At 38.9% G+C, this 25,100-nt stretch overlaps 1 protein-coding gene across 1 annotated transcript in view; it reads left to right on the forward strand.

Moving 5' to 3' along the window:
• Nucleotides 1–25,100, forward strand: part of LOC100703088 (seizure protein 6 homolog) — a 92,170-nt gene that overhangs the window by 34,835 nt on the left and 32,235 nt on the right. The window contains 2 exon segments of the mRNA XM_003450463.5: nucleotides 13,250–14,008; nucleotides 14,418–14,539. Of these exon segments, the coding sequence (XP_003450511.4) occupies nucleotides 13,250–14,008; nucleotides 14,418–14,539 (881 nt within the window).

Raw genomic sequence — 25,100 nt, forward strand, 5'->3', positions numbered from 1 at the left:
AAACTGATCTGTTTTTAGGTGTGACACTATTGAGGAAAGGGAAGTTAATACTAATGCACATAAACCTGACACAGTAGCTTATTATGACTGTGCCATAATACATACTGGTCTTTAGTGTGCATTTTGTTGTTGCTATATTTTTTTCATAAATTTGACTGTTTTTAGAAACATTGCAGATCACTAACTTTGAGTAATCTAGCTATTTACTTTACCTAAAGAGAGGTGCAATTTCAAAAAGTGAAGATGTGGAAGCAAAAATTTGCTTTTAGAGACAAAGCAAGCACTGCTGCACATTAGGAAAGAGCTTTTAGGAATATCTCACCTTTATTTGTTGGTAATATTTAAGCATATATGTAATAATGGACCCATGGATGGCAGAAAACACCGTCTATATCTATGCAAAAGAAATACATTAATGTTGCACACCTATTTTTTATAACGCACATTTTACTCGTGTAACACACAAAAGGCCCCTTTTAGTCTAGAAAACAGTGCTTCGTACCTGTAAAGAGTCCTCCATCCATCAGACCTCTACAGGAAGCAACACCATCCATCACTGTCGGTGTTAATATTGTTTCCCCTCACCTCCCAATAGGCAGCTTGTGTTTTGGTTTACAGCGCTTATGTTTTGAGACTTGTGTACTCACAGGCCCTCACCTGACTTTGCTCTTTGGCATCCACCTGCCAAAATGAATAAAAGTAATTTAAACTTTACATGCAGCTGGGATATTAAAATGCTTCTGGTCAAAAATATGTTTGTCTCTCTCTTTTGAACTCTCTTATCCTCTCCTTTACTGATTATTATTTTTTAAATTCTCATTCTTGTTTTGAGATAAAATATTGAGTCTCTGAAATATTAAAATGTTGCAGTCACTCAGACTTAATCCAGTTAGAGGACAAATTTATATTTTAATTGCTCATTTTTTTCAAACATTTGAAAATGCCTTTCATTCTTAAGAGGGTTAATAAAATGCAACAGTTAGAGCTGTCCGAATGTAATGGCCCAATGTCTACGCTGACTAAACTATCACAAAGCATGCTGAACACACTAAAATAGAAAGCTTCGGGGCAAAAAATAATTCAAAGCTAAAACAATAACAATAACAATGCTGTCTAGCCTCTTCTATGTTTGTATCAATACTGTCTCTACATTTGGATGCAGTTTTCCAGTAAGCTTGTCACCCTGCTTGAAGAATAGTTACCTAATTGTGGATATTTCTTAGTGTCTGCCCTTCCTTGAAAGAGATTCAACTGTCGCATCTAAAAACATATATCAGTTTTGCCACATTGTGTGTACGCTGCTTGCATTCTTTTCTCTTCTATTCTAACCTGATCAGTTATTTTACCCGCTTGCTAAGTCAGAGTTCACATAGAAAATGTCCAAAATGCTCTGATTTTGTCAGATCTAAGAGTAAAAAGAGAAACAAAAAAACAAAACTGTTTTTGTCCAAAGGTCTGCTCTCTACCTCTATCCACCTAATCCAGTCAATATGGAAAAGGTTAAGATTCACAAACATGTTTAATCCTTTGATCAATTAGTACTCCATGGGATCATAAAACATACTGTAATTTTTCCTCCTTATCCATGCTCATTCCACCCATGCATCAATTTCTACAATTCTCTGCTTCTTTGGGGAGGGGGTGCTGAAACATTAGTTATCACACGGTGAGACTCGGGGTACAGTCACCACTCCATCACAAGGCTAACAAATGGGGAACTACACACTCACATTCACACCTATGGCCAATTTAGATTAAAAAATGAAACGATCTTTAGACTGTTAGAGCAAGCCGGAGGGATTTGGCAGTGCTAACCCATGCACTACAATGATTCAAACTGTGTGTGTGTATGTGTGTTTTTTAATAGAAACATGTAACACAATATATAGAAACAAATATTTCTTGGCAGATTAAAATTCAGGTAATCCAAATATATTCACCTAGTAGCCACATCTAAGATCACAGATGAAATATAGCATTCAAGTCACCTAACAAGCTACTCATAGCAGCATGTGGAAATGAGCAGCACTAGCCTTAAGCAAGAGATCAGAGTACCAAGACCACAATTTGAGCTATAACACCAAATGCATTTTCAAAAACAAGTGCCCACAAAGCACTTTCATCCTGAAACATGATCCAGTACAACGATTTTTAATCATTTGCCTTAACTACTTTTGTAGTTAAATCAAACTGCTTGTGCACTTATGTATCATAACATAAGCACTGTGTCGAAGCTGAGTGTCAAAACAGTGTTGGGTGTGGGTTTAATATACATCTGTATGAATGTGTTGAAAGTAAGTGTTGTGTCTGCACCTGTTTTTAAAGACATCTCTCGCAGTCCTTGTCATGCAGGCAACATGGAAAATGGAGCTTTGGAACAAGTGGTAAACTTTGCTATGTATAATATTATTTAATATTTCTTATTAATTTTTTAACTATTTTAACCCAAACCTTGATCCTTTTCTAAACTTGAAGTAGACTGCTGCTCAATCCAAACAAAACATGAAGGGAACAGAAAGCAAATAAAAGGGCAACATAAGCGCAAAAGAAATAAATACCAGATTAAACTGTAAAAGAATTTGAGATTTGAACTCTATTCAAACTGTACTTTTTTGACTAATGAGTTTCTTAATGTCTGTGAACAATAATTAATAGATAAAATTTCTTGACTATTTCACACAGTGCTTTGTCCGTGTTGGAAACAAGGTGAACTGTGTTGGAATTTAAGACGGGACTAAATGGAGCCTGTATCTCATTTTCTCCAAATACCAGGAAGCTTATTTAAATGGAAGCTGACTCTGCAGGAGGAGATTTCTACAGAGTGTAACACTCGGGGAAAACATTTTTAGTTTTCAGTGCATTCAAGCAAGTGCATTTAAAACAATTTGTGTATTTGTGAAGGACGAAGTGCTGGATCTGTTCTACATAAAACAAAATATGTCAATATAGATTATTGTTAAGGGATTTTTCAAAAAATAGAGGTTTCCGTTTGATGTTTGCTCTTCTTTTCCCCATACTTTCTGCAGCAATGAAAACACATACTGTAAACAAACTAAAAATGATTCTTTGCCCTTGTAAACGTGCACCTTTTGTTCAAGAATAACAGTCATTTAGAGTAAAATGCAACTGAAATATTTAAAATCACAGATTTATTTGTTGAAATAACTAATCATTAGGGAAAATATGTTTGATATGAACTCATTATATAGCATGTACTTAAGTAACAAAATTACATCTAATCAAATTACTTAAATGTTTCGTCACTCATCTAAGTGGTTTCTTTCATTTTGATACAGCTCTTCTTCATTAAAGTGTTTGAGATATTTTGTCTCTGCCTGGATTCTCTTAATAAATTCACCGTGTTTAGTTTTTTCATTATGCACTGAGCCGAATGCTGATCTGAGACCTGCATGTCTTCCAATTTGTCTGCGATGACTGCAGCTTCCAATATTTCGGCCTTGGTCTGGACCCTCGATCATTTTTCTTTCTGGACTCTGAGAGTGGTCAGCTCATGAGTAAGGATCTGCTTTTCAGCTAGATGCTTCCTTTTTACCTCCTCAAGTTCCTGGAGAAATTCCTCCACTGTGAAGGAGCAGGCTACCCTCTTCTCACTCATCTCATGATTTTTCAAGCCTTCTTGACTCTGCAGCTCATTTTTCAGGTCTTCAATTTCCAGGAGCATGACCTCTTGGCCCTTCCACTCAGCTGAGATTAAAGCATTGTAATACAATTTCAGCTCCTGACTCTCAAGCTGAATGGCATCAGTCTGTTTGTAGAGGACACCGATTTCACCCTGATAAATATTACGCAGGTCAGCGTGCACATGCTTTCCTCTCAGTTTCTCCATTGTCTTTTGTCTTTGTGGTTCCTAAAAATACTTTTTTTCCTACTCAGTACACTGTGATAATGGCTTTCCCCCTCATAAATACCTCAAACATAATTCTAGAACTCTCACATATCTCACAAAACAAACCATAAAAATAACAAAATAAATAACAAAGTGCTTTTTCCCCCTCTCTTTTGTCTGGCTTCAATTTTCAGGTGGTCTCTACTATTTGATGAAGAAGGAGTTCTTGAGGCTAAAATGAACCTTGTTTTTGTGTCTGGTCTAATTCAGAGTTATAACATAAGCCTCCCCATGAAATAGAGAGTATTGACAGGTGTAACGGTCCACATTGGCAAGTCGATCTATAACAAGTACACGGATGAGATTGAAAATTGCTGGGGTGGCTCTTTAGTAGTGTTTTCCTTGAGCTGATGGATTTCCTGTAGGTTTGGGAAATCATTTGAACGTGGGCAAAGGGTGTGACATCAATCAAGTAGCTTTTAAATTCAAAGTAATGTCTGCGCTGTCACCAGAAGAGCCACAGATGTACACCGCGCTCTCTCTCAGATAACTATATTTACGGGATAATGATGCCGCCTATTTATGCATTTCATCATGTGTATGCGTCTACATGCTGAATACCTGGATGCATTTGACAGACACGAGCAAATGAATTCAAAGTTTTTTTTACTCAGTCTTCCAACTTTTTTTTTCCTTTTTTTCCTTAATAACTGTTGTTAAGACACGGTGGGGTAATTTTCTCACTGTACTGTAACTGGCTACAGATTTTAAAGTTGTAGTTCTTGTTTCACCAACAGCTCTCTTCTTAATTGACTCCACCATGGAGTAAATGAGAAGAAAATGAAAAGATAAATTACACTAATGGAAGGAAATGAAGTGTGAAAACAGACATTCCTCCCAGTATTTTTCTAGGATGCAGAGCAATAGTAAATTGAAATGCAACAAGGCTTTGGCTTCTACATAAGACAGATTCTATCATGATTACGGAAGATGATGTAATTTTAATGCCAGGCATTTGTAAAACAAGACACGTATTCATTTATTATTTGTTCTTGGGCCAAAGAAAAGCTGGAAAAAAATTGTAAATAAAAAAATAGCAGATTTTTTTTTTTTTTCAAATAACACTCAGCTGGCAACAGTTTATTACCAGTTAAAAAGCTTTTCAATTTCCGCTTTGGTTAAGAACGACCTGCTACCACCTGCAACTTAAATGCTTTACAGTAGGTTTTAATGCAAATAGTGGTGATGTGTAACTCTGTTTTTGTTCTTCTCCAGCTTAAAGGTCAGGCCTTACGAGCTTCATGGCACCATTAAGACACAGTTTGTTTAAAGGCTGTCTGAAGGACGATGTTCAATGAACCGGAACTCAGAGAGGCTAGAATAAATGAAAGGGAAAAGTTATGGTTCCGCTCAATGAAGTCAAAGGTCACATGAAGGATAAGAGCGTGTCTCATCTCAATATGCTGTTATCCTCATGACTCAAAAGCCAGACAGACAGTACAAGGAAAATGTGATGCTTTGAAATAGGAATGTCAGTGCAGTCATGGATGCACACTTCTGTTTTTAGACATAAATTACTGCCTGAGAAATAAATCGTGACTTTTTCCACCCCCCTTTTTTCATGGCGGTTTTATCCAGTAATCAATTTAATTTTCCTCATTTCCTTCCTTCTACCTTTTGTTTGTTTATTTATTTCCCCTTCCGTGCACCTGTCACACCCACAAGGAAAATTAAAAGATCAATTCATTAAGTTGACTAATGGAATCATTTATCAGTTTCACCCCATTATTTCCTCTGGTCTCTCCTAGTTGTTTTATGCAAACAAGTGTAGAATCTGCACATACTCTGGGAAATGGAGTCAAAGTCAGCAACAGGAAATTTTTGCCTTAACATTACAATGAATTCATGAGTGCAAACCTCCACTGAGAATCCTAGAAGGAGTTACGTAGCGAGACCTGAAGGCCTTGTATCTGAGCCCAGCGGAAGTGGCTTATTGATTTGCTTGTCTAGTGGCTCTCTGTAATAATAAGGAAATAAAGCCCCTGGATATTAGGAGATTGATGTCAATCAGAAGCCTGCCTCAAGTGTGGCTTGTCCCATCTTATTAGTGCTCTCTCCATGCACTGAGTGTTCACTGATGACTCCATTTATATGCAACTGAAGAGATGAGGCTGTCTGTTGCCATCTTGAGGAGCGTTCCCCAATGATTGCTCACTCTGTCATCTTAGTCAGTGTAGACTGAGAGATTGTCATGGATCCATGGACAAAGCATGATCGTGTGCCTCCAATGTAAATGATGCACATAATCAGGATTGCTGGAAAATCTTTATTATAATTGGCCCTGCAGGCCATAGGACTGTAAATATATTCTTGGTTTTCTACATTCTCATGTTAGCCTTCTCTAAGGATTTCACTAGATAAAAACCAAATCACAGCCTAGTTGAAATTTATAACATTTTGCACCATTTAACATTTGTTACGGTATCAGGGTGACATCTAAAGGATGCAGAGTTGTCTCGGTTTGTTAAGGTTATTTTATATCACGAAGTCTAATATTCCCGTTTCTCAGTTTTGACAGCAGAGCTGGTATTTCTTGATGTAACGGGGCAAGAGAGCACAGCAGATTTCTTTAGGGGCAAATGAATATATTCCACACTCTTTAAATGGTTTCCTTCCTCTCAGATAAGTGCCTCTCATAAACGTGTACTGAATGTGCTCACAAAGGAAACATGTCACTAACTAAATTTCCCCCGGGACAATAAATGGCATTTTATTGTACTTGTTCTAATGCACTGAATAATATCACAGTAACGTCATTCTGTCACTGCAATTACCACCTTTAATTTATGAATTAGCTCTAATTAACCAGCTGCAGTGTGGTGTGATGTGATTCAGTTATACACGTAACCTCTTTAGTGTGCAGCATGGTTGCTACTTTTAGCTGTTGCACGTCAATAAATGATGTTTACCTGAGGTGCAGAGAAACAACAGCTTCCACGAATGATAACAGCGGTTATGGCTTTGTGATTTAAAACAAATCTTGTCACAATTCTCGTGACTTGACAGAACTTGCCTGTCACTGTTTACAACAGCATGACATCTACTCCACAAACCTAACAAAACACATAAAGGTCACACTTAAAAAAAAAAAAATTACACTGTGTATAACAGTATATTAGAGTACATCGACACATGATTAGACAATAAAGTTAAACTGCTGGGCAGTGTGGGGAGATTTTATAACTATATACCTCATAGTCATGTGAAATAGAAACTAAGTACACCCTTAGTGCTTCCATAGGAAATAAGAGGGTAAGTAGCAGCCAGCCAAATGCACTTAATGAACTGATCATCAAAAAGTTTGAGCGCCTCTATAACAGCAGATGTTTTGGCAGTTTTATGTAGCGTTAAGTCACAACAACATTCACCTCATGGTGCTTTATATTGTAAGGTAAAGAGCCAACATTAATACAGAGAAACCTGTATCATATATATAATCAGAACACCCATCATGAGCAAGCACTTGGTGACAGCGGGAAGAGTGAAGAAGAAAGATTCAAGCATCACGGGAAGCCCTCAGCAGCCTAGACCTATTGTAGCATGACTAAGATGATGCTACAATAACCTGATGCTGCTCTAACTATAAAGTTTAAAAAAAAAGTAAAGTTTTAAACTGGGATGTACACTCCATCTCCCCAGCAGTAGAAATCCAAGCAAATTACCAGGAGAAAGCCTCTTCTTTCTAAAAAGAACATGGCAACGCAGCTTAAGTTTACAATGTTGTATCAGAACAAACCACAAGACTTCTGGTACAATTCTTTTGGGCAGACAAGACCAAATGGTCAGCACCACATTTAGTCATGATGATTGGAGATGATAATTTGGGCTTTTTTTGGAGCCTTGCAGTCACTGAATTGACCATGAACTTCTCTGTATACCAAAGTATTCTAGAGTCAAATGTGAGGTCATCTGTCAGACAGCTAAAGCCTGGTCAAAATCATGTCATGCAACAGGACACTGTTGAACACCAGCAAATGTAAAGCAGATTGGCTGAGAATTAAAAGAGATGATGTAATGGTCCAGTCAAACCTCAACCCTTGAAATGTTGAGGTGGGACCTTACGAGAGTTGTGCATAAAAGAATTCCTGTAAACCTAAAGGAACTGAAACAACGCTGCAGAGTGTTGATTTGATAAAGGTCACATCACTTCCCGTTATTGCTTCTAGAAGTGGTTCTACAAGCTACTAAATCACGAGGTATACTTAGTTTTTCCCAACTACATAGTCTTACTTTCTTTTTTTCACAACTTCAGTAACAAGGGTGTCTGTGTTATGAGGAATGCTGCCTGAACCCCCCCCCCCCCCCCCCGTTATTTTTCATAATGTAACATTACCATGAATAGCATCACAATTTAAACATTTGCATGACATTTTGAAAGCTTTGCTTCTGGTCTCGCTTTTTTTTTTTTTTTTTGCATTACTTGAGAACGTGTATGAGAGAGGACTAAAATTACAGTTCAGGCTGCTTAAGCAGAATATTATTTTCGTTTAGGCCACTGTGGAAAAAATTCCTGGCAAATGAACCCCACAAATGGTGAAGTAAAAACGTCTTGATGCATTCTCAATCATCCAGGAAAGTAAATCTCCAAAAGTTGAATCTGTTCATCTGGACATAGCGTTTTGTGGGAGAAACGTTTCGTCACTCATCCAAGTGACTTCTTCAGTCTCAGCTGACTGCAGGTTTCCCCAGATCTTATAAACAGTACATTTGCATAATGACTGAAACCAGCCCACTGAAGGAACAATGGGCTGTGAGGTCAGTTCCTTAATCATAATTATGCAAATTACCATGACCATTGATCAACAACCACTGACCAAAACCCACTGATCAAAGACCACTGATCAATGGCCATGAGTACCATTCACAGAGAGTTGGGGAATGGCTGCAATCACAGCATTGTAAGATAGCGAAAGATGTACCCTTAGGCCCCCTCCTCGATTCAGAGATGGTCTTTCCCTCTTCACGTAAATGGGCTCCTTGACTCCGCGCTCAAACCAGCGCTCCTCCCTGTCCAGGATGTGTACATCCTCATCATTGAAAGAGTGTCCACTGACCTGTAGGTGTAAATAGACTGCAGAGTCCTGGCCTGACGAGGTAGCTCTTCTGTGTTGTGCCATCCACTTCGCTAGAGGTTGTTTGGTTTCCCCGATGTATAAATCCTGGCAGTCCTCCTGGCACTTAACAGCGTACACTATGTTACTCTGTTTGTGTCGGGGGGACCCGATCCTTGGGATGGACCAGTTTTTGGCGCAGCGTGTTTTGGGGTTTAAAAGCCACAGAGACCCAGTGTTTAGAAAAAATGCGTTTCAACTGCTCCGATACTCCTGACACATATGGGATCACTACAGGTTTTCGCTTGGGCAGCGGTTGTCCTTCTCTCCTCGATTGGCTGGAGCTTTGTTTAGGTGCCTTTCCAGCTTTGACAAAAGTCCAGCTGGGATAACCACATTTACTCAGGGCCTTCTTGATGTGCTGTTCTTCTGCCTCCCTGGCCGCTGTGTCAGTGGGGATGGTGTTCGCTCTGTGTTGTAGCGTCCTGATGACACCCAGTTTGTGCTCCAGTGGATGATGAGAGTCAAACCTTAGATACTGATCCGTATGCATAGGTGAAGTAAAAACAAACAAACAAAAAAAACCAAAATGATGATGATCCTGGCCATGCTCTCAACCTGAGCATTCACTTAGGACTTGGACGAGATGGTTCTTCTACCAAAACCAGTGCTCATTAAAAGTGATGATCCTTGACATCACGACAGCTGAGCCAGTTTGAAATAAAGGAATTTTAAAAAGGGAAATTCAAGCCAATGTTTGGCTTGAATTACAGCATTAGATAATTAATTATATGCAGTCAGTATTTTAATGATGTACCTGGATGAAGCATAACTATTTTTAACATGTTTTTTTTTCAGGTTGAAACTAATAAATAAATAACTTTCCTGATTAGATTGCTTCAGAATTATTTTATTGATTAACTGTCCAATTTGTTGAGATAGCAAAAATACATGTTAAAATGCATAAATGCTAATAGAAATGGTACTTAAAATTCAGTTTATCCCTGTTGCTCCAAACCTCAACTGTAAACAGCCAATTAAAGTTTGGAGATTAGAACAATATGGTAGCAGTGCCTCTCTGTAATCACCACAGTGAGGTCTTCAACCTGTACACATTGATCCTCTATTGATCTGTGTATGAGAAACTCTGGTTCAACCCAGCCTTCCATCCTCACTCTCCACATTCACTCAATATTCTGACTGGAGGGCAGAAAATAGATGGTCGAAATCTGTGCTACAAAGATAGAGACAGAGGGAGAGGAAGATAAGACAGCAGGAGGCAGGGTTTAACAGTCACAAGGAGCAATTACAGTAATTATGATAAAAATAAATAAATGAATAAAAAAACCTCTCAATTTATTATGCAGTATGTGTGCATGTGTGTGTGTGTCTTTGAGATTCTGGAAGGCCAGTCTTATATACTTCAATCATTTATGAAGACCCCCCCCCTTTAGACTCTTTATTCTCTCTGCTAGAATGACATGTCAAATATGCTTAGTTTGCCTTTATAGCGCCATTCTTGCTCCCCTTGTTGTGACAGAATAAGGCTACAAGGAAATGTTTCTCCTCCATCTTAGAACATCAAAAGGTCTTTGAATTGCTTCTGTCGCCACAAAAGATGAATGTGGCGTTGTCGTGTTTGTCAGTAAAATGTAAAACCATGTGTCAATTCTGTCCGCCTAGGAGAGGCTTTGTAATAAAGCTGTTTACTCTTCCTCTTGAATAGCCCAATCAAAGTTTTATCAATGTGCCGGATGGTGGTAAAAAGTACTCTGCATCAGCAAAATGTTATAGAGCCTTACAACTTCTTTCAAAGTTTATGAGCAAAGCAGAGCGTCTTCTTTGGCACAGCAATTTTTCACATTTATTCAGACACTATTTCTTTTTTAAAAACCCGAATGTATGTTTCCTGTCGTGGAGATCCTTAGGAAATCAATAACTTCAAATTTGACTTTGCAGGGTGAATGTTTACCAACTGGGAGGCTGATTCGAGCCTGAAGTATATGCTATATTTCATATGCAAGAAAGTGACGGGATCTTATAATCAACTCATTGAAAAGTGTCGGTCGATTGAAGAATATGAAAGCTTTATAATTGAATCGGATGTGAAGAAAGAGGATTAAACAGAGAGTTCTGTAAGAGTTCACACTGAGGATCATGTTATAATTTTATGTACAATTCAGAAACAGGCCTATCTAGAATTTCAAGGCACAAACAGTTGTAAACACATAATAAGCATTATTTGCATTGTTATTTAATGCGCTGTGTATCTATGTACTCAACATTTTTTGTGCAAATGACCTCTAAGTGAATCACAAAGGCCTAGAGACCAGTGGACGATCACCTAGCAGCCTCTGGTCACTATAGTTAAATATTATCCAGACAATATAAACCACAGATGCAGCCAGGTTGGAAAAATTAAGCCATCGCAGAAGTAGCTTCAACATGCACTGTAACTGAAAGTGACCAGATGGCAAGAGTTGTGGTTGCAAAAAGGGTCCCGATCCTATAGAAGTCTACAGTATGTGAAAACGCTTCTCTGACTTGAGGTCTGTAAACATTTACCTATTAAGTTTATACTTACTCAGTCTATTTTGTAAATCTTTGTCATACCGTTTTCCACAAATGAAGAATTATCTATATGAAACCACATGCTTATTGACAAATGGCTTGTGAATCACAAGTTGTTAGTCAATGAGCATGTGGTTTGATGCTGTGTAGTGGAAAGCCAGAAATCCCTTCAAGTCAGACTCAGATTCGGAAAGTCGGAAAAACCCCACCATCCCCAACTTCACAATACAAGATAGGAGCAGTGCATGTAAACTGAAATAAAGCTGTAAACCTTTTTATGTTTGTGGAAAAGTCAGTGTCCTCCATGAATACCAATAGTGACTTTCAACCTGCTAGCAATCAAAGCAGTTGCAAGGTGCATCACTGTATAGTTCTTTGTGACCAGTTTCACACAAATGATCTGTCACTCATCAGCCTGTCACAGAATACTTATTTTCCTCATGTCTACCTGGAGTCACTGACCACTCTTTTGACCTTTGTGAAGGAGGCTTTAGCAATTGATTTCACAGCAAATATGAACTACCTCCAGCAACCGCGCACAACTAGTTGGGGAATACACGTTTTTTTCTCAGTTCCGGTGGTTGCCAGATGGTTGCTGACAGGCCTTTAGGCTTGTCTGACTGAAGCCCTAAATATATAACAGAATCTTCCATTGGTTTTGATTTCAAACTTAGATTCTGTCATTTTCTTGGAGTGCTGTAATAGAGGCACTCACATAGGGATATCTCATTGATTTGCTGCCACAGTGTCAACAACATCCTTTCATCTTTAAGTGTGAAAAGTGTGCCGGCAGCTATTCTGCCTCATTAAGACAAACTGTCACCCCAAATGCAAGCTAATTAAAGTGCCAAAGCTGACAGCATTGTTTCATGTTGACATATGTGTATAAAAGAAGATTATATGAACTTGCAAACATTAACAAACCCTGCATATTATCGAAATAGTACCAGGCTGACGTGTCAAATGCTGAAAGTTAGATATATTTTTTAAATGTTAGAAGTGCCAGTATCAGAAAGGCAAAATTACTATTTAACTGGTTGATGATAACTGATTTTACCCATGACTGACTAATAGAGAGCTTGTTTTCATTTGGTGGTGTTTTTACTTTTTTTTCTTGTTTATCCAAAAGCTAGACTACATCTTCTCAGTCTCACGCCAAGCTTTCATTGAATGGACAGTATAATTATGGAATCTGTTTTTGATACTACCTTATTAATTGTGTTCATGGCCTTAAAAATACCCTAATATGTTAAGTACTAAAAGTTTTTTACATTAACATAGAAGATGGATACACTCCATGTGTTTAAATACTCCCTCTGTACAGTAATATGCACACTATATATTATATTTATGTCAACCTATTAGACTGACTTGCTAGTGAATAAATTTATAAAGGACTTTATTATGGTCATAGTTTCTCCAGCCTCACTGCACACAGACGCACGCACACAGATATACACACACATGCATAATGAACTGATTAAAAATAGCAAAACGCAAAAAAGAAAGTGTGGAAGAATTATACAAGAGGAGAGCCTCTCACCTCATTAGGCATAATTTTGCAAGATTATAGGCTGGCAGAGTTGATGATTCTATAATGAAACTGTCAAAAAGACATACTACTCTCGTATACTGCATGTTGCTTCTATAGATCACTGGACTGTAATATTTTGCTTAATATAACTATATTACTTTTTTTCTTTTTTCTTTTAATTTTCAGTTGCAAAAGACAGTAACAGCATCAGTAAGAGGACACTGGACCTAGACAGGGACCTCTTCACACACTCATCAATGCAGGACACAGAAAGTGAAGTCCATTCCATCACTACCGTCTCACCAATGAACATCCCCAACCACCAGCCAGTCTTCAAGGGGCTGCTGCTTCATGAGCATCTTCTTACAAGGGACTTCCAGGGGGACCAGCATTTTTTTAGGAAGGATGGCTCTGTGGCCGCATATCCCACCATGCCAGGCTCTGTGTCTGCTCCAAATGCAGCAGACCTTGTCACTCAACTTGTGCCCCATGAGGATGCTCCAGCTTTTTCAGATATTGCCTCTACTGCTACTGTGGCTGCCACATCACCGCTGACTACATTTTCCCCCACAACACCAGCACTGCCCGTGTCTATGCCTCAAAAGAAATCAAAGGAGAGGACCAGGGGGACAGACAAGGTCGAGCCAACAACACACTCACTTACCACCCAGGTGACACCAAATAACAGAGGTTCAGGTGGTGAAAACAGCGGAGTACATCCCTCATCTTCACTAGGAAGTCAGCCTCAAAGTTTGGGTGCTTTTCCGGAAGAGGCCACCTCGGGGAAAATGGAAAAGGGGGAAGCTAGTGAAACTGCACTAAAAAACAAAACCAGCCCTGGTCATCAGCTCCACAAGCTCACTCCGGCTTCTTCAGAGAAAGACACCACAACAATGTCCACGACTGTTACCACAACTACCACCATCACCACCATGCAAACATCAGGTAGGCAGAGTAATATTCTTTTTCTTTTTCTCTGACCTTCAAGGATGTACTGTACTGAGCTGGACATTTACCCTTAAATATAACACATGTATCCCAGAGGAAAAGAAAATTAAGCATCAGATCCTCAGCATTACTCCTGTTCATTTTGCATTCTGCACACAGCTATTCATCTTTCCATCAGGGATAACGGAGTTGCTCATGTGTCAAAAACAATCTGATTTTTCCTGATGTGTCCTGCCCGCCCTTCCCACTGGCCACAGAGGGCTGAAGGCCCAGATGAGTAGTGTCAGAGAGGATCTCTGCAGAGATAGTTAGAGGGTTATAGGGCCAGGGAGACACAGGTGGGCTGTCAGAAAGATCAGTGATCCGGGAAAAAGGGAATCACTTGTCATTTTACTTTCTTCCACAGAGCCGTGTAGTCTGAATTTCACTGACCCTGAGGGTAACATTGAAATCCTGCAGCAAGTTGACTCGGGAGTGGAGTGTAACTACTTGATTACTGTCTACCTGGGATATGGCATCGAAGTTCAGGTCAGTGCTAAAGGCTCACAATAATTATAATGTTAGTAATTTGATGAACTTTTGATGAAGTGGCTCTTTGGTAAGTTTCAAAACTCAATTAAGCAGCTAACTGAGAACAGGCTAAAACCAGCTGTAGCCAAAGCACTGCGAGAACTGTGGGATAAAATTTGAGGTCTGAAAATGTGACATCTAATGATATTGTCAGGTTGTGTGGAGCGTAAAGGTTAGGGCCCAACTGCAGGAAGCTGAAGGCTGAAAAACCACAAAAGGTGATGGAAAAATACAAGACAGTGCATGAGGAATAGACAAGGGAAAAATAACAAATGCTATGACAAATGCTAACTCTGCAGTCTACTAAAGGGAAGACGGGACTATTTATAACAGAGGGCTGATTAGGGAATGCCAGATAGGAGAGTGGTGAAGGCAATCAGGACAATCAGATAGAGACAGATAGGAAGTAAAACTAAGAAAATAAACTTTCAAAGTAAAGCAGGAAATAGCGAGAGGAGACTAATATAATGAATGCTAACATTCTTCAAGATGCCAACCTAAGAGAAAGATAAGGAGACTCACACTACACATGAGGAAAGAGACAAAGGAACCAGAACTACAATCAAGAATAATTCAATTTCAACTCAGTTTTATTTATACAGTGCCAAATCACAACAACAGTCGACTCAAAGTGCTTTATATTGTAAGGCAGACCCTACAATAATGCATACAGAGAAAAACCCAACAATCATATGACCCCCTATCAGCAGGTACTTTGGCAACAGTGAGAAGGAAAAACTCCCTTTCAACAGGAAGAAACCTCTGGCAGAACCAGGCTTAGGGAGGGGTAAGAGAAGGAAGACAAAAAATATAAATATTAATTAAGATGTGAACCAAAACATTGGATTACCAAAGCTGAACTTCATTAGAAGGTCAAAAATAAAGTAATATCAGGAACTTTAGACTGAAAATCACAAGAACCAAGGTTTACAATGGGATACCAATAGAATCATGTAAAAAGGAAATCCCAACATATACACACAAAGATCAAAATGTCATAAATCTTTAAACCCCCCCAACCCCACTAAACTTTTTTTAATACTGAAAACAGCTGTCAGTGTCTGGAGAGAGTGAACCAAAATACTAACTCTGCAGTCTGACAAAACAATTAGCCGAAAAAGGCTATAAAGCTCATGGGAGCTGGGAGGAAATGCATAATTGTTTGTGGGTTTGTCAGAGCGACCCAAAAAACATGTTCTATTGTTAATCTAAAAATACTGATTATAGCCATTTCAACCTGAACTGTGCTTTCTGATGCTTTATAAAATGCTTATTAAACCAGTAAAGAGCAGTGACATATTTTGGTTTAGTTTAAGCAGTAACAGTAATTTCTGGTCTTGTGTGGGTTGATAGAGATAGAAATGCAATGAATTACTGGGGTGAGTGGGTGGATGGGGACACAAGTGACGGGGTCTGTCTCAGGTTGAATGTTTGCCTGGTAAGTCTTTTCACAAAAGGTTATAAAAATTAACTGTCAGTGTATGCGTTCCCTGGCATTTGCAATTCTTCAAACGCCTCATTTACCATTGGAGACTTTATAAAATGTGTGAGCTTTGTCTTGCTGCCTCTGGGGGGCGAAGATAAGTCTTGACAGAGTATATGTTTGAGAGTGTGCCTTTTTTTTCTGAAAGCTTCCTCTGGGTAACTTAAGTAAATCTTGAAGCACTTATAAGCACGTACACACTCACCCGCACACGTGCATGCATACCCACATAGGCATTTGATGTATCAGCTTTTTGCTTTCACAGCTTCTCCAGTGCTTTTGGCAGAAGATTTCTTAAACTGAAAGGCTATAAAGCTAAAATATATAGACATTTTATATTCACACATCAGTCAGGCTTGATAAAGAAATAAGATGAAGCCATGCGTTTCAAACCGCCATGCAAGCAGACGGGGGCCACTTTTTCCCCTCCCTCCTGCAGACAAGCTGATAGTGATCTGATGGCAAACTTACAGACAATTGCTTGGCACGACTGAAGAGATTGAGGAAACAAGGCCCCTGTTCCTTGGGAATGCATGAAGTGACTGAAGGTGGAGAGATAGAGATTGAAATCAAGCATGTGTCATGCCATGCCTTTTCATCAGCAATGTGTGAAGCTCTTCTTCAGGGAGCCTATCCAAGGTTTGGAAGGTTTTAAAAGGAAAAAAAAGATTATCACAAAGTAGCAATGTGGAGTAGAAGTGTCCTCATACAATCATATGCAAAGAGAACAACCTTAAACCATAAAATATAACCCAAAATTGGAACTGTTTTAGTTTTTCACTTGTGAGTAATTTGTGCAAGGAAGCAGAAAAATATTGAATGCAATTATTCCTAGTTAATAAAAATATAAAATTAAATATGAATATTTAACATTAATAATATAATAATAGTAATTTTTTACATTACTCGCTACATTTTTTTGCACTACTCCATAACATGTTACCAGTAACCAGATTACATTTTTCACTGTTTAAATTCCATTAATAAATTACACAAAGGTTCTTCAATTATCTGCATGCTGGGAGGATAGAGGAGAAAAACATCAAACAAACATGCTTTTTGTCTCCCTATGCTCTTGCACTACCTGATTTCATTTCATCTGTGGAAGAGGAAAATACTGGAGCGGTCATTACATTTATCTTTAGTAACCAAAAAGACAAGAGACAAGTGTATTATACTGCTAACTAAATAAATGACTGCTAATTAGCATGCTAACACAAAGCTAGCCTAGAAGTCAGAGCGGCACTAAAGCTCAGGGCATCCCAACCCCAGTCTAACAGCCTGATGCTGAACTTTTTTCAGGTAACAAAGGCAGTGATGAACACAATATTGTTCCTCAATATTTGGTCTCCTTCGCTTCTGTCCCAACTGTTGAGAGGGGCTGGTTGGTTTTAGGGTGCTTCTAGGTAATTAGCAAGTGAGCACAAAGGATGGGAGTTCACTCTTGTTGTTTCTTTTTTAAATCTGTGGGTAAATAGATGGTAAATACCTTTTTTTCCCTCTTTTTTTTCTCTCTTATCTCTCTTTTCCACATGTATAATTGTAAATGTATGTAATGACTTTAAATATGTGATTCCCTTTGTTTTTTGGTTTGTTCTGTTTTGTTTTTGTCTTTGTCCTGATAATGAATAAAAACTGTTGAATCATGGGGGAAAAAAGGCAGTGATGAGCAATCGAGTCACAGCCTCCCTTTCTACCTGTTCATGTTTTTAAAATAGGATCATCATAATGATACTTTGAGCTTTGCTTTGTGGTGTCAGCTTTGTGTTCGCGTATAACAACTAAAAGAAAGCTCCTAATGTGTCCTCATTGGGATAGATTTGTATGATTTGTATTGGTGTGTGGAAATGTACCCTAAGGTTTGTATTGTTAACTGGTAATTGTGAGACATTGCATTTCAGGTCATTTTACAGAGTAACAAGAAAGTAATGTAACAAGTAAGTGACAAATTACTTTTCTCTGCTGACAATATAAATAACACCTTACAGTCCGGCATCCCAAAACAGTTCCCAATCCTAGTTAGAACACAAATAGAGCCTTCTTTAAGTGTTTAAGCCAAAGCTGAAGTGTTGAACCCTAAGCTGAATGCAAAGCAAAGTTGAAGCCCAAAAAGTACTGGTAGAAATGGAGGCTAAAATGGTACAAGCCTGTCTTCTTATCACTGCCTTTGTTACCTTTTGAAGATCAGGCTCTGGCTACTGGGCTGGTATCAGTATACACTGAGCTTTAACATCACTCTGGCTGCTTTGCTAGCTTTGTGTTAGCATGCTGTCAGTGGAGATCCTTGCAAAAGCTGATGATGTGTTGGCAGTATACTTTTGTTTCTTTCCTGAATGCAGTTTGCACTTTAGCACTTCGCTCTCATCCTTTTGTGCAATAAAAGTAAAAGATCCAAAATTCCTCAGAAATTTTCTGTGGACCACTGTGGACCACTAGACCATTTCCCACCTCACTTATTATTGTAGGATCTTTACCTTACAATATAAAATGCATTGAGGTGACTGTGATTTGGGGTTATAGAAATAAAACTGAAGTGAAACTACTTAAGAAGAAGTTACTTCATCTAATCACTCTCCTGGAAAAAACACTTGGAAATCAAAGGGTTTCACAAAAGCCACCATTTGGCCCAACATTAATAACAGGAGTATAATCAAATAAAATGCTTATTAAGATTTTCAAGCACTTTCACGTTCTGTAACAGCAGGTGTCTTCTTTGTACGCAGCCCTTTGTGTGGAGGTTTTTGGGAGATTTTTCACTAAGATATCATTGCAAATCAACAGTTGATTGTTTAAGTGGAAGGGTATAAAGTTGGTCTCTACTAAAGTTTGAAATCCTTCCTTTTTTTTTTTTTTTTTTTAGTAATTTTGATAACAGATAAACAGACAAAAACATACCCATGTTGGCAGGGATGAAATAGATTAAATTACCAGTTGTTGTCAAAAAAACAATTGATTGCTTTCACTTTTCTGATGAGCCTATTTGCAATAATTACATATTGATCTGTGAAGGGATCACACCTTCCCTTCAATTTCTCCAGTTAGGTTATGGATTTGTTGGTTTGCTAGAAACATACAAAATAACTCCGACCTGGGTTAAAAGCTCTTAGTGCCCACTTTTCAGGCTGTGTACTGATACAATTTACTTTACCAACCATTAACACAGATTGAATGCACCGCACTTTGTTCCAGAGGAGCTGTAGTAGAGACATTATCATGAAGGGGCCTCTATTCTGGAAGGTAGCCATCAGTACAGAAGGCAGGGGAGGAAAATTAGATGAAGGAAATAATCTGAAGGGCAAATATGGAGACTGTGATAAATATTTATATGTTGCTGTTATGTACCTATGGCTCAGAGAAAAAAAAATCTAAACAGCATTCAGAAACCCCCACTGAATTCTACCAGCATTGAAAAAAAAAAAAAAAAATCCTGCAGAAATTGGTGGGGAATAAATAAGCAAGATCAAACCTTTTCTGTATTTAGTCAATATTCCTTTCAGCAGTCTGGCTTCTTGTGAGAGAGGGAGGATGAAAAATGCATCACGAGAGTTTACTGCCCCCAGCCTGACTGTTCAACCCCTCTGCCACGGCTAACAGAATATAATGCATCGCCCCATCTGGTGATTCTGAACATATAATGATTTTTTTCCTGCAAAATAACTGCAAATATTAAGAAGCTGCTCTAACATGCCTTTTAGCACTAATCTAAACTATTAGTCACTACCCCCCCACCCAAAACCAAACAAACAAATAAACAAACAAAAATGACCCAAAACCCAAAAACCAAACCTAAAAGTGGTTTTGAAAAGGGCAGGACACTTTGACATTAGGTGCAGCTTTTAATTGTTATGTCCTGGCCTGGTATTCAATAGTTAAATGCAGAAAATATGTACAGGATGATAGCCTGTGCAAACTATGAGCTGGATATGAGATGTAAAGTACTGATTTCCATCTGACACTCACTCCTATTTTATGAGGTTAGCTGTGATGAATTCCTTTAAAGCCACAACACTAGGGACTAGGGAGAAGTTTTTTTTATGGGTTTAATTCCATCCTTGGCTCTGAAACTGATTGTAGATTCAAGTTGTGAAAATAGGAAGAATTAGAATCAAACTTAATTTAATATTGAATAAAAATAAAGACTCATGGGCTTACAGATGCCATTAGACAGTCCAATGGAGTACGAATGCTACCAAATCAACAGGAAGGAACATATTAGCCCCTTTTCCCACTGTATAAATACATGTGGAGGTAGGTTTTTTTTCAGCTGTGAATTAGTGATATCTAAAGCACATCTTATCTCTATATCAATCTCCCCTTGTACTCCACTGGCACTTTTGCAATAAGGTTTTAGTGGAGGACAGATGGAGGTTTTCCAGAACTGGACTGTGGCATTAAAGTGCTTAGAATCTGTTATGGTGCTTTTTTTTTTTATTTATTTGATCAAATAAATCCAGTGGGTTAGCTAGATATCAGTGCTTTCCAGGCCATCTGTCCTGCTCTGATTTCTCTGTTTCCTCTGCTTGCTGAACTACCTGCCTGGGTTTCAGGCAGAAACCATTTGAGGCGATACACTGGTTGTCTCATTTCTGTTTCATACCCGATTCTCCATTCTAGCTCAAAGCAGCTGTAATGTGTGAGTACCATTGGTTAATGCATTGCTAGAATTATAAACCAATTGCAAATCTCTCCAACTGTGTTGAAGTCTGATTATATTAGTGTTTCCATTTACTGACAAGCTTATACTACTATCATTCACGATAATGTTCAGGAGTTACTATGCAGTCAGTACTCTCAATTTTTTTTAGTCTTTCACCGTCAACTTTTATTTACTTTACCCAGTTATTTTTCCACCTTGCTCTCATCTATTTTTCCTTCCTAATTCCTTCTGTCTTCTGCTTTGTCTAATCCAGTTCAGAGTATTTTAGCAAAGGGGAGTAAATTAATAGAATATGGCAACCAATTAGCATGACTCCTGTTGATCTGATGTTCCATCCATCCATTTTCTTCTGCTAATCATGACCGATCATGGGGACAGCAGCCTAAGCAGAGAGGCCCAGACCTCCCTCTCCCTGGCCACCTCCTCCAGCTTGTCCAGGGGAACACCCAGGTGTTCTCAGGCCAGCCAAGCGATATAATCTCACCAATGTGTCCTGGGTCTGTCTCCTCCGGGTCAGAAATACCTGGAACACCTCACACAGGAGGGTCCCAGGACCCATCCTTGTCAGATGCCCAAACCACCTCAGCTGGCTCCTTTTGATGTGGAAGAACAGCGGCTCTCCTCTGAGCTCCTAAAGGATGGCCAAACTCCTGAACCTATCTGTAAGGGACACCAGCCACCCTTCGGAGAAAGCTTATTTCCGCCACTTGTATCCACGATCTCATTCTTTTGGTCACTACCCAAAGCTCATGACCATGGGTGAGGGTAGGGACTTAGATCATTCGGTAAATTGAGAGCTTTGCTTTTACCCTTTTTAGCTCTCTCTTCACCACAACGTACTGGTACAGCGTCTGCATCAATGCAACTGAATCTGTCCATTGACCTCCCGCTCCTTTCTACCTAACTCATGTACAAGAACCCGAGATACTTCAACTCCTCCACTTGGGGCAGGAACTTGTCCTTTAACCAGAGTGGGCACTCCACCCTTTTTCAGCTGAGGACTGGAAACAGATTTGGAGGTACCAATTCTCAATCCTGCCACTTCACACTCTGCTGCAAACCGCTCCATTACAAGCTGGAGGCTGTCACCTGAAGAAGCCAACAGAACCACATCATCTGTAAAAAGCAGAGATGAGATTCTGAGACCACTCAAGTGCAAGCCTTCGCTCACTTGGCTACACCTAGAAATTCTATAATAATAATTATGAACACAATCAATTCTGTTCTGACTTGATGTTCTTTACCTTCATTTTTGCTGATTATGCTGGTTAAAACGAGTCAGATATGATATTCAAAAAATCATTTAAAAGTATGGTGCAAAATAGGTATTGCAAACGTGATACAGTTAGTAAATAGAAAGTGGGCCTGCTACTGCAGGTTTCCATGATCGCAGCAGCTCTAACCAAGCAAAAATGGTCTGCTTTAAAAAAACACATCTTATAGTAAAAGAAAAGAAAACTTGCCCTTTGTTTGTTTCCTTAATTAAACCTTAAATATCAAAGGCTTTCAGTCTCAGTGGAGAAATTTAAAACTTCCAAGTTTTTATTTTCCATCCTGAGAGGAGTAAATATCGTTTTAGACACTTCTAAAGTAAAACCAAACTTGAAAAAAAAACAACAACAACAACAATTAAAAAAAAAAACACCCAAGAAAACAAAAAATAACAACCTAATTAGCTCAGGGCTGTATACGCTAATGAATGACACTGAAGGCAGGGCCGCCAAGGATGACCATCAATGAAATGCCCCTTTAAGGATTAAGATGTTACAGAGCATGCCAAGAGTTTATAGCTAAACCTGACTTGAGGGTTAATGATTGGTATTTGATGCTGCTTCTGTGACCATGCTCCTCTGACTCCAATCAATAGTCATGTTAATAAGCGGCACAAATACTTGACACACAGGCCCCTCTCAGTGCTGGTTGAATTGCTGTATTGATCCTTGCACTCTGATTTTAATTCTAGCATTTCTTACAAAAGAAGCAAACTGCACAAGGCATTGACCCTGGCTGAGGGTGGCTGATGAGGGAGGGAATTAAATTTGTGTTGTTGGTGTTCAGTGACCGCTGGTGCTCGTTTCAGATGGAAGTGCCACAACAAAGATGGAAAGATTTTCAACAAAAGCGAGTCACGGCACTTTTGTAAAAACAAAAGTTCCACTCTTAAAATTCTTTGATGAATGTAATCACACGGTCTTTTAACAAGGTAATGTTTAGGCCATTCTTTGGATCGGGTCCCAGGCAGCACAAGCAACAAAGGACACAGCAGATGTGTCACAGGGAAACGAGTCTGACTGAGGAATGGAAGCCAGCAGAAGCTTGCTGCCTTTAATCAACTTGAGATGAGGCAAAAGGAAACCTTCATCAGCCTGTGCTGTGGGTGAGTAAGTCAGGTCATAAAGAAGGCCAGTTTGATCTTGATGAGCTTTTCAGGGCTTTGGCGAGATGAGTTTTCATGGCGCCTTGCAATCCTGAGAGGAATGCTTTCAGGTGACACTAATTGCTCCTCCACCCAGCTAGCTGTCATAAAGGAAGAAGAAGAAGTCTGTCTGGCAGAAGGTGAAGTCCCCCCCCCCCACAACTCTTTTAGTGCCATGATGAGAGTGGGAGGGTAGAGATGCATGCTTGAAAATATGAAGAGTAATCAGTAATGCATGAATTTAAATCTATGCAAAAAATGCAGTGTAGCAAATAAAATGAGGTGTCAAGGCCTGAGAGAAAATGAAGCTGATTTATCAAAAAGAAAGAATCTCATCTAATGAAATGGCTTCTAATGTCTGAGTAACTGTAAGCAAATAGAACAAAAAACGAAAAACAAAAACCCAACATGCACTATTTAACTTATCACTAAGGTGGTTGCATTTGGTAAACTCAAGAGCCAGCTCAAATTAAACACAAGGGACAATGAGCAAGTTATTGTATGCAGCTTCTGGCACCTGCACATTCTCATTAACATTCAGCATTTGCTTATTGGTAAGAATCCATTGTTTTAGACAGCAGGGCAAACAGGAAATGGCCTTGACTGTTTTATGTAGAGGTGAATGTTCAATTAAGATAACGTTTTTATATAATGAGCACTACAACTCCTTTTTTTTTTTTTTTTTGCTTGCACAAATCTATCCAGAGATGGACGAAAACTGCCAACTGGATGTGCCAAAAATTATTCAAATGGCGGTGGCTGTGATGGTGGTTGTGGTGGGGCGGGCACAAGCAAGGTAGACACATTTCTGGTATGTTCCAGTTTATAAGCCGGGGGATTTTATCATAGTAATTATGATACTGCAGCTGGTGAGTCCAGTGGCTGTTGATTTATTGCCCCCAGCGGCAGGGTCATTTAATTTCCATGTATAGCGGTATCATTTTGATTACATACAGCTCATTTCTGCATAAGCAATAGCTCCTGTGAGTCAGTGTAAATGTTCATTACTTTTTGCCACCAGATGTTTTCAACAATAAAATATCAGCGAGAGCAAGCCTCTGTGGACAGTTAACTCATTTTGCAGATAAATGAATAAATTAGTGAATAATGCCCATATCTCACGTGTATAAAGTCAGATTGGTTTGATATAGTGTCTATTTTAGGACACCAGGAGAAACATTTGGGTTTTGTCCAAACTGCATTTGTACTTTACATTTTTAAACATAAATATCAAAGTTTGAAGTAACTCCTGGCTTTATAATATGGATTATTTAGTTTATGTTTAGTATTATATTAACTGTACAGTATGATGCAATCACTCCCTGAACTCTGTGTTAGGCTGTTTTCTGTTCGAATGTGATAACATGGATCTTCACCCCTACACACTGTTGACGCACACAGTAGTACAGTTCAAAGAAAGCTCCTTGTTCTACAGGGCCACGGGTAACACATCAAGATCAAGGTGTTCAGTCCTACAAATATCGTCGTCTTTTTGAACATTATAATGGACATTTTCTTTCATAGTTAGTATTCCAAGTGCAATTCTAGGCCTGACAATTGTACTGTAGCCTTGCAGGATGGTGTGTTTATTACAGTGGTTTGATTGAAAAGACACAGGGTAGAGGAGAGGGGTGACCTTCTCTCCTCTAGTCCTCTCATTTTGATTCGTCTGTGGAAAAATATTGGACCAAGGGTTGGGAGAAAGATAATGCTACTAGAGAAAGTGCACCTTATCCGAGGCCGGTGTTGCATTTCTTTTATTGTCCCGAGCTTATTTCATGAAAAAAAAGACAGAAAAAAAGAAAAAAAAAGATATTCTTTCCTCTCTCAACATAATTCTGAAAATGGAACAGCATACTGTATAGATGGCATCCTGTGATAATGATGTGGTTGGTGCAGAAGTGTGCTTGGTCAGCCAAATCCCTGGCCACACAAATGTGTCTGCTGAGGCAGAGATTCCAGC

Source organism: Oreochromis niloticus, linkage group LG10, assembly GCF_001858045.2.
Source record: "Oreochromis niloticus isolate F11D_XX linkage group LG10, O_niloticus_UMD_NMBU, whole genome shotgun sequence".
Lineage (NCBI taxonomy): Eukaryota > Metazoa > Chordata > Actinopteri > Cichliformes > Cichlidae > Oreochromis > Oreochromis niloticus.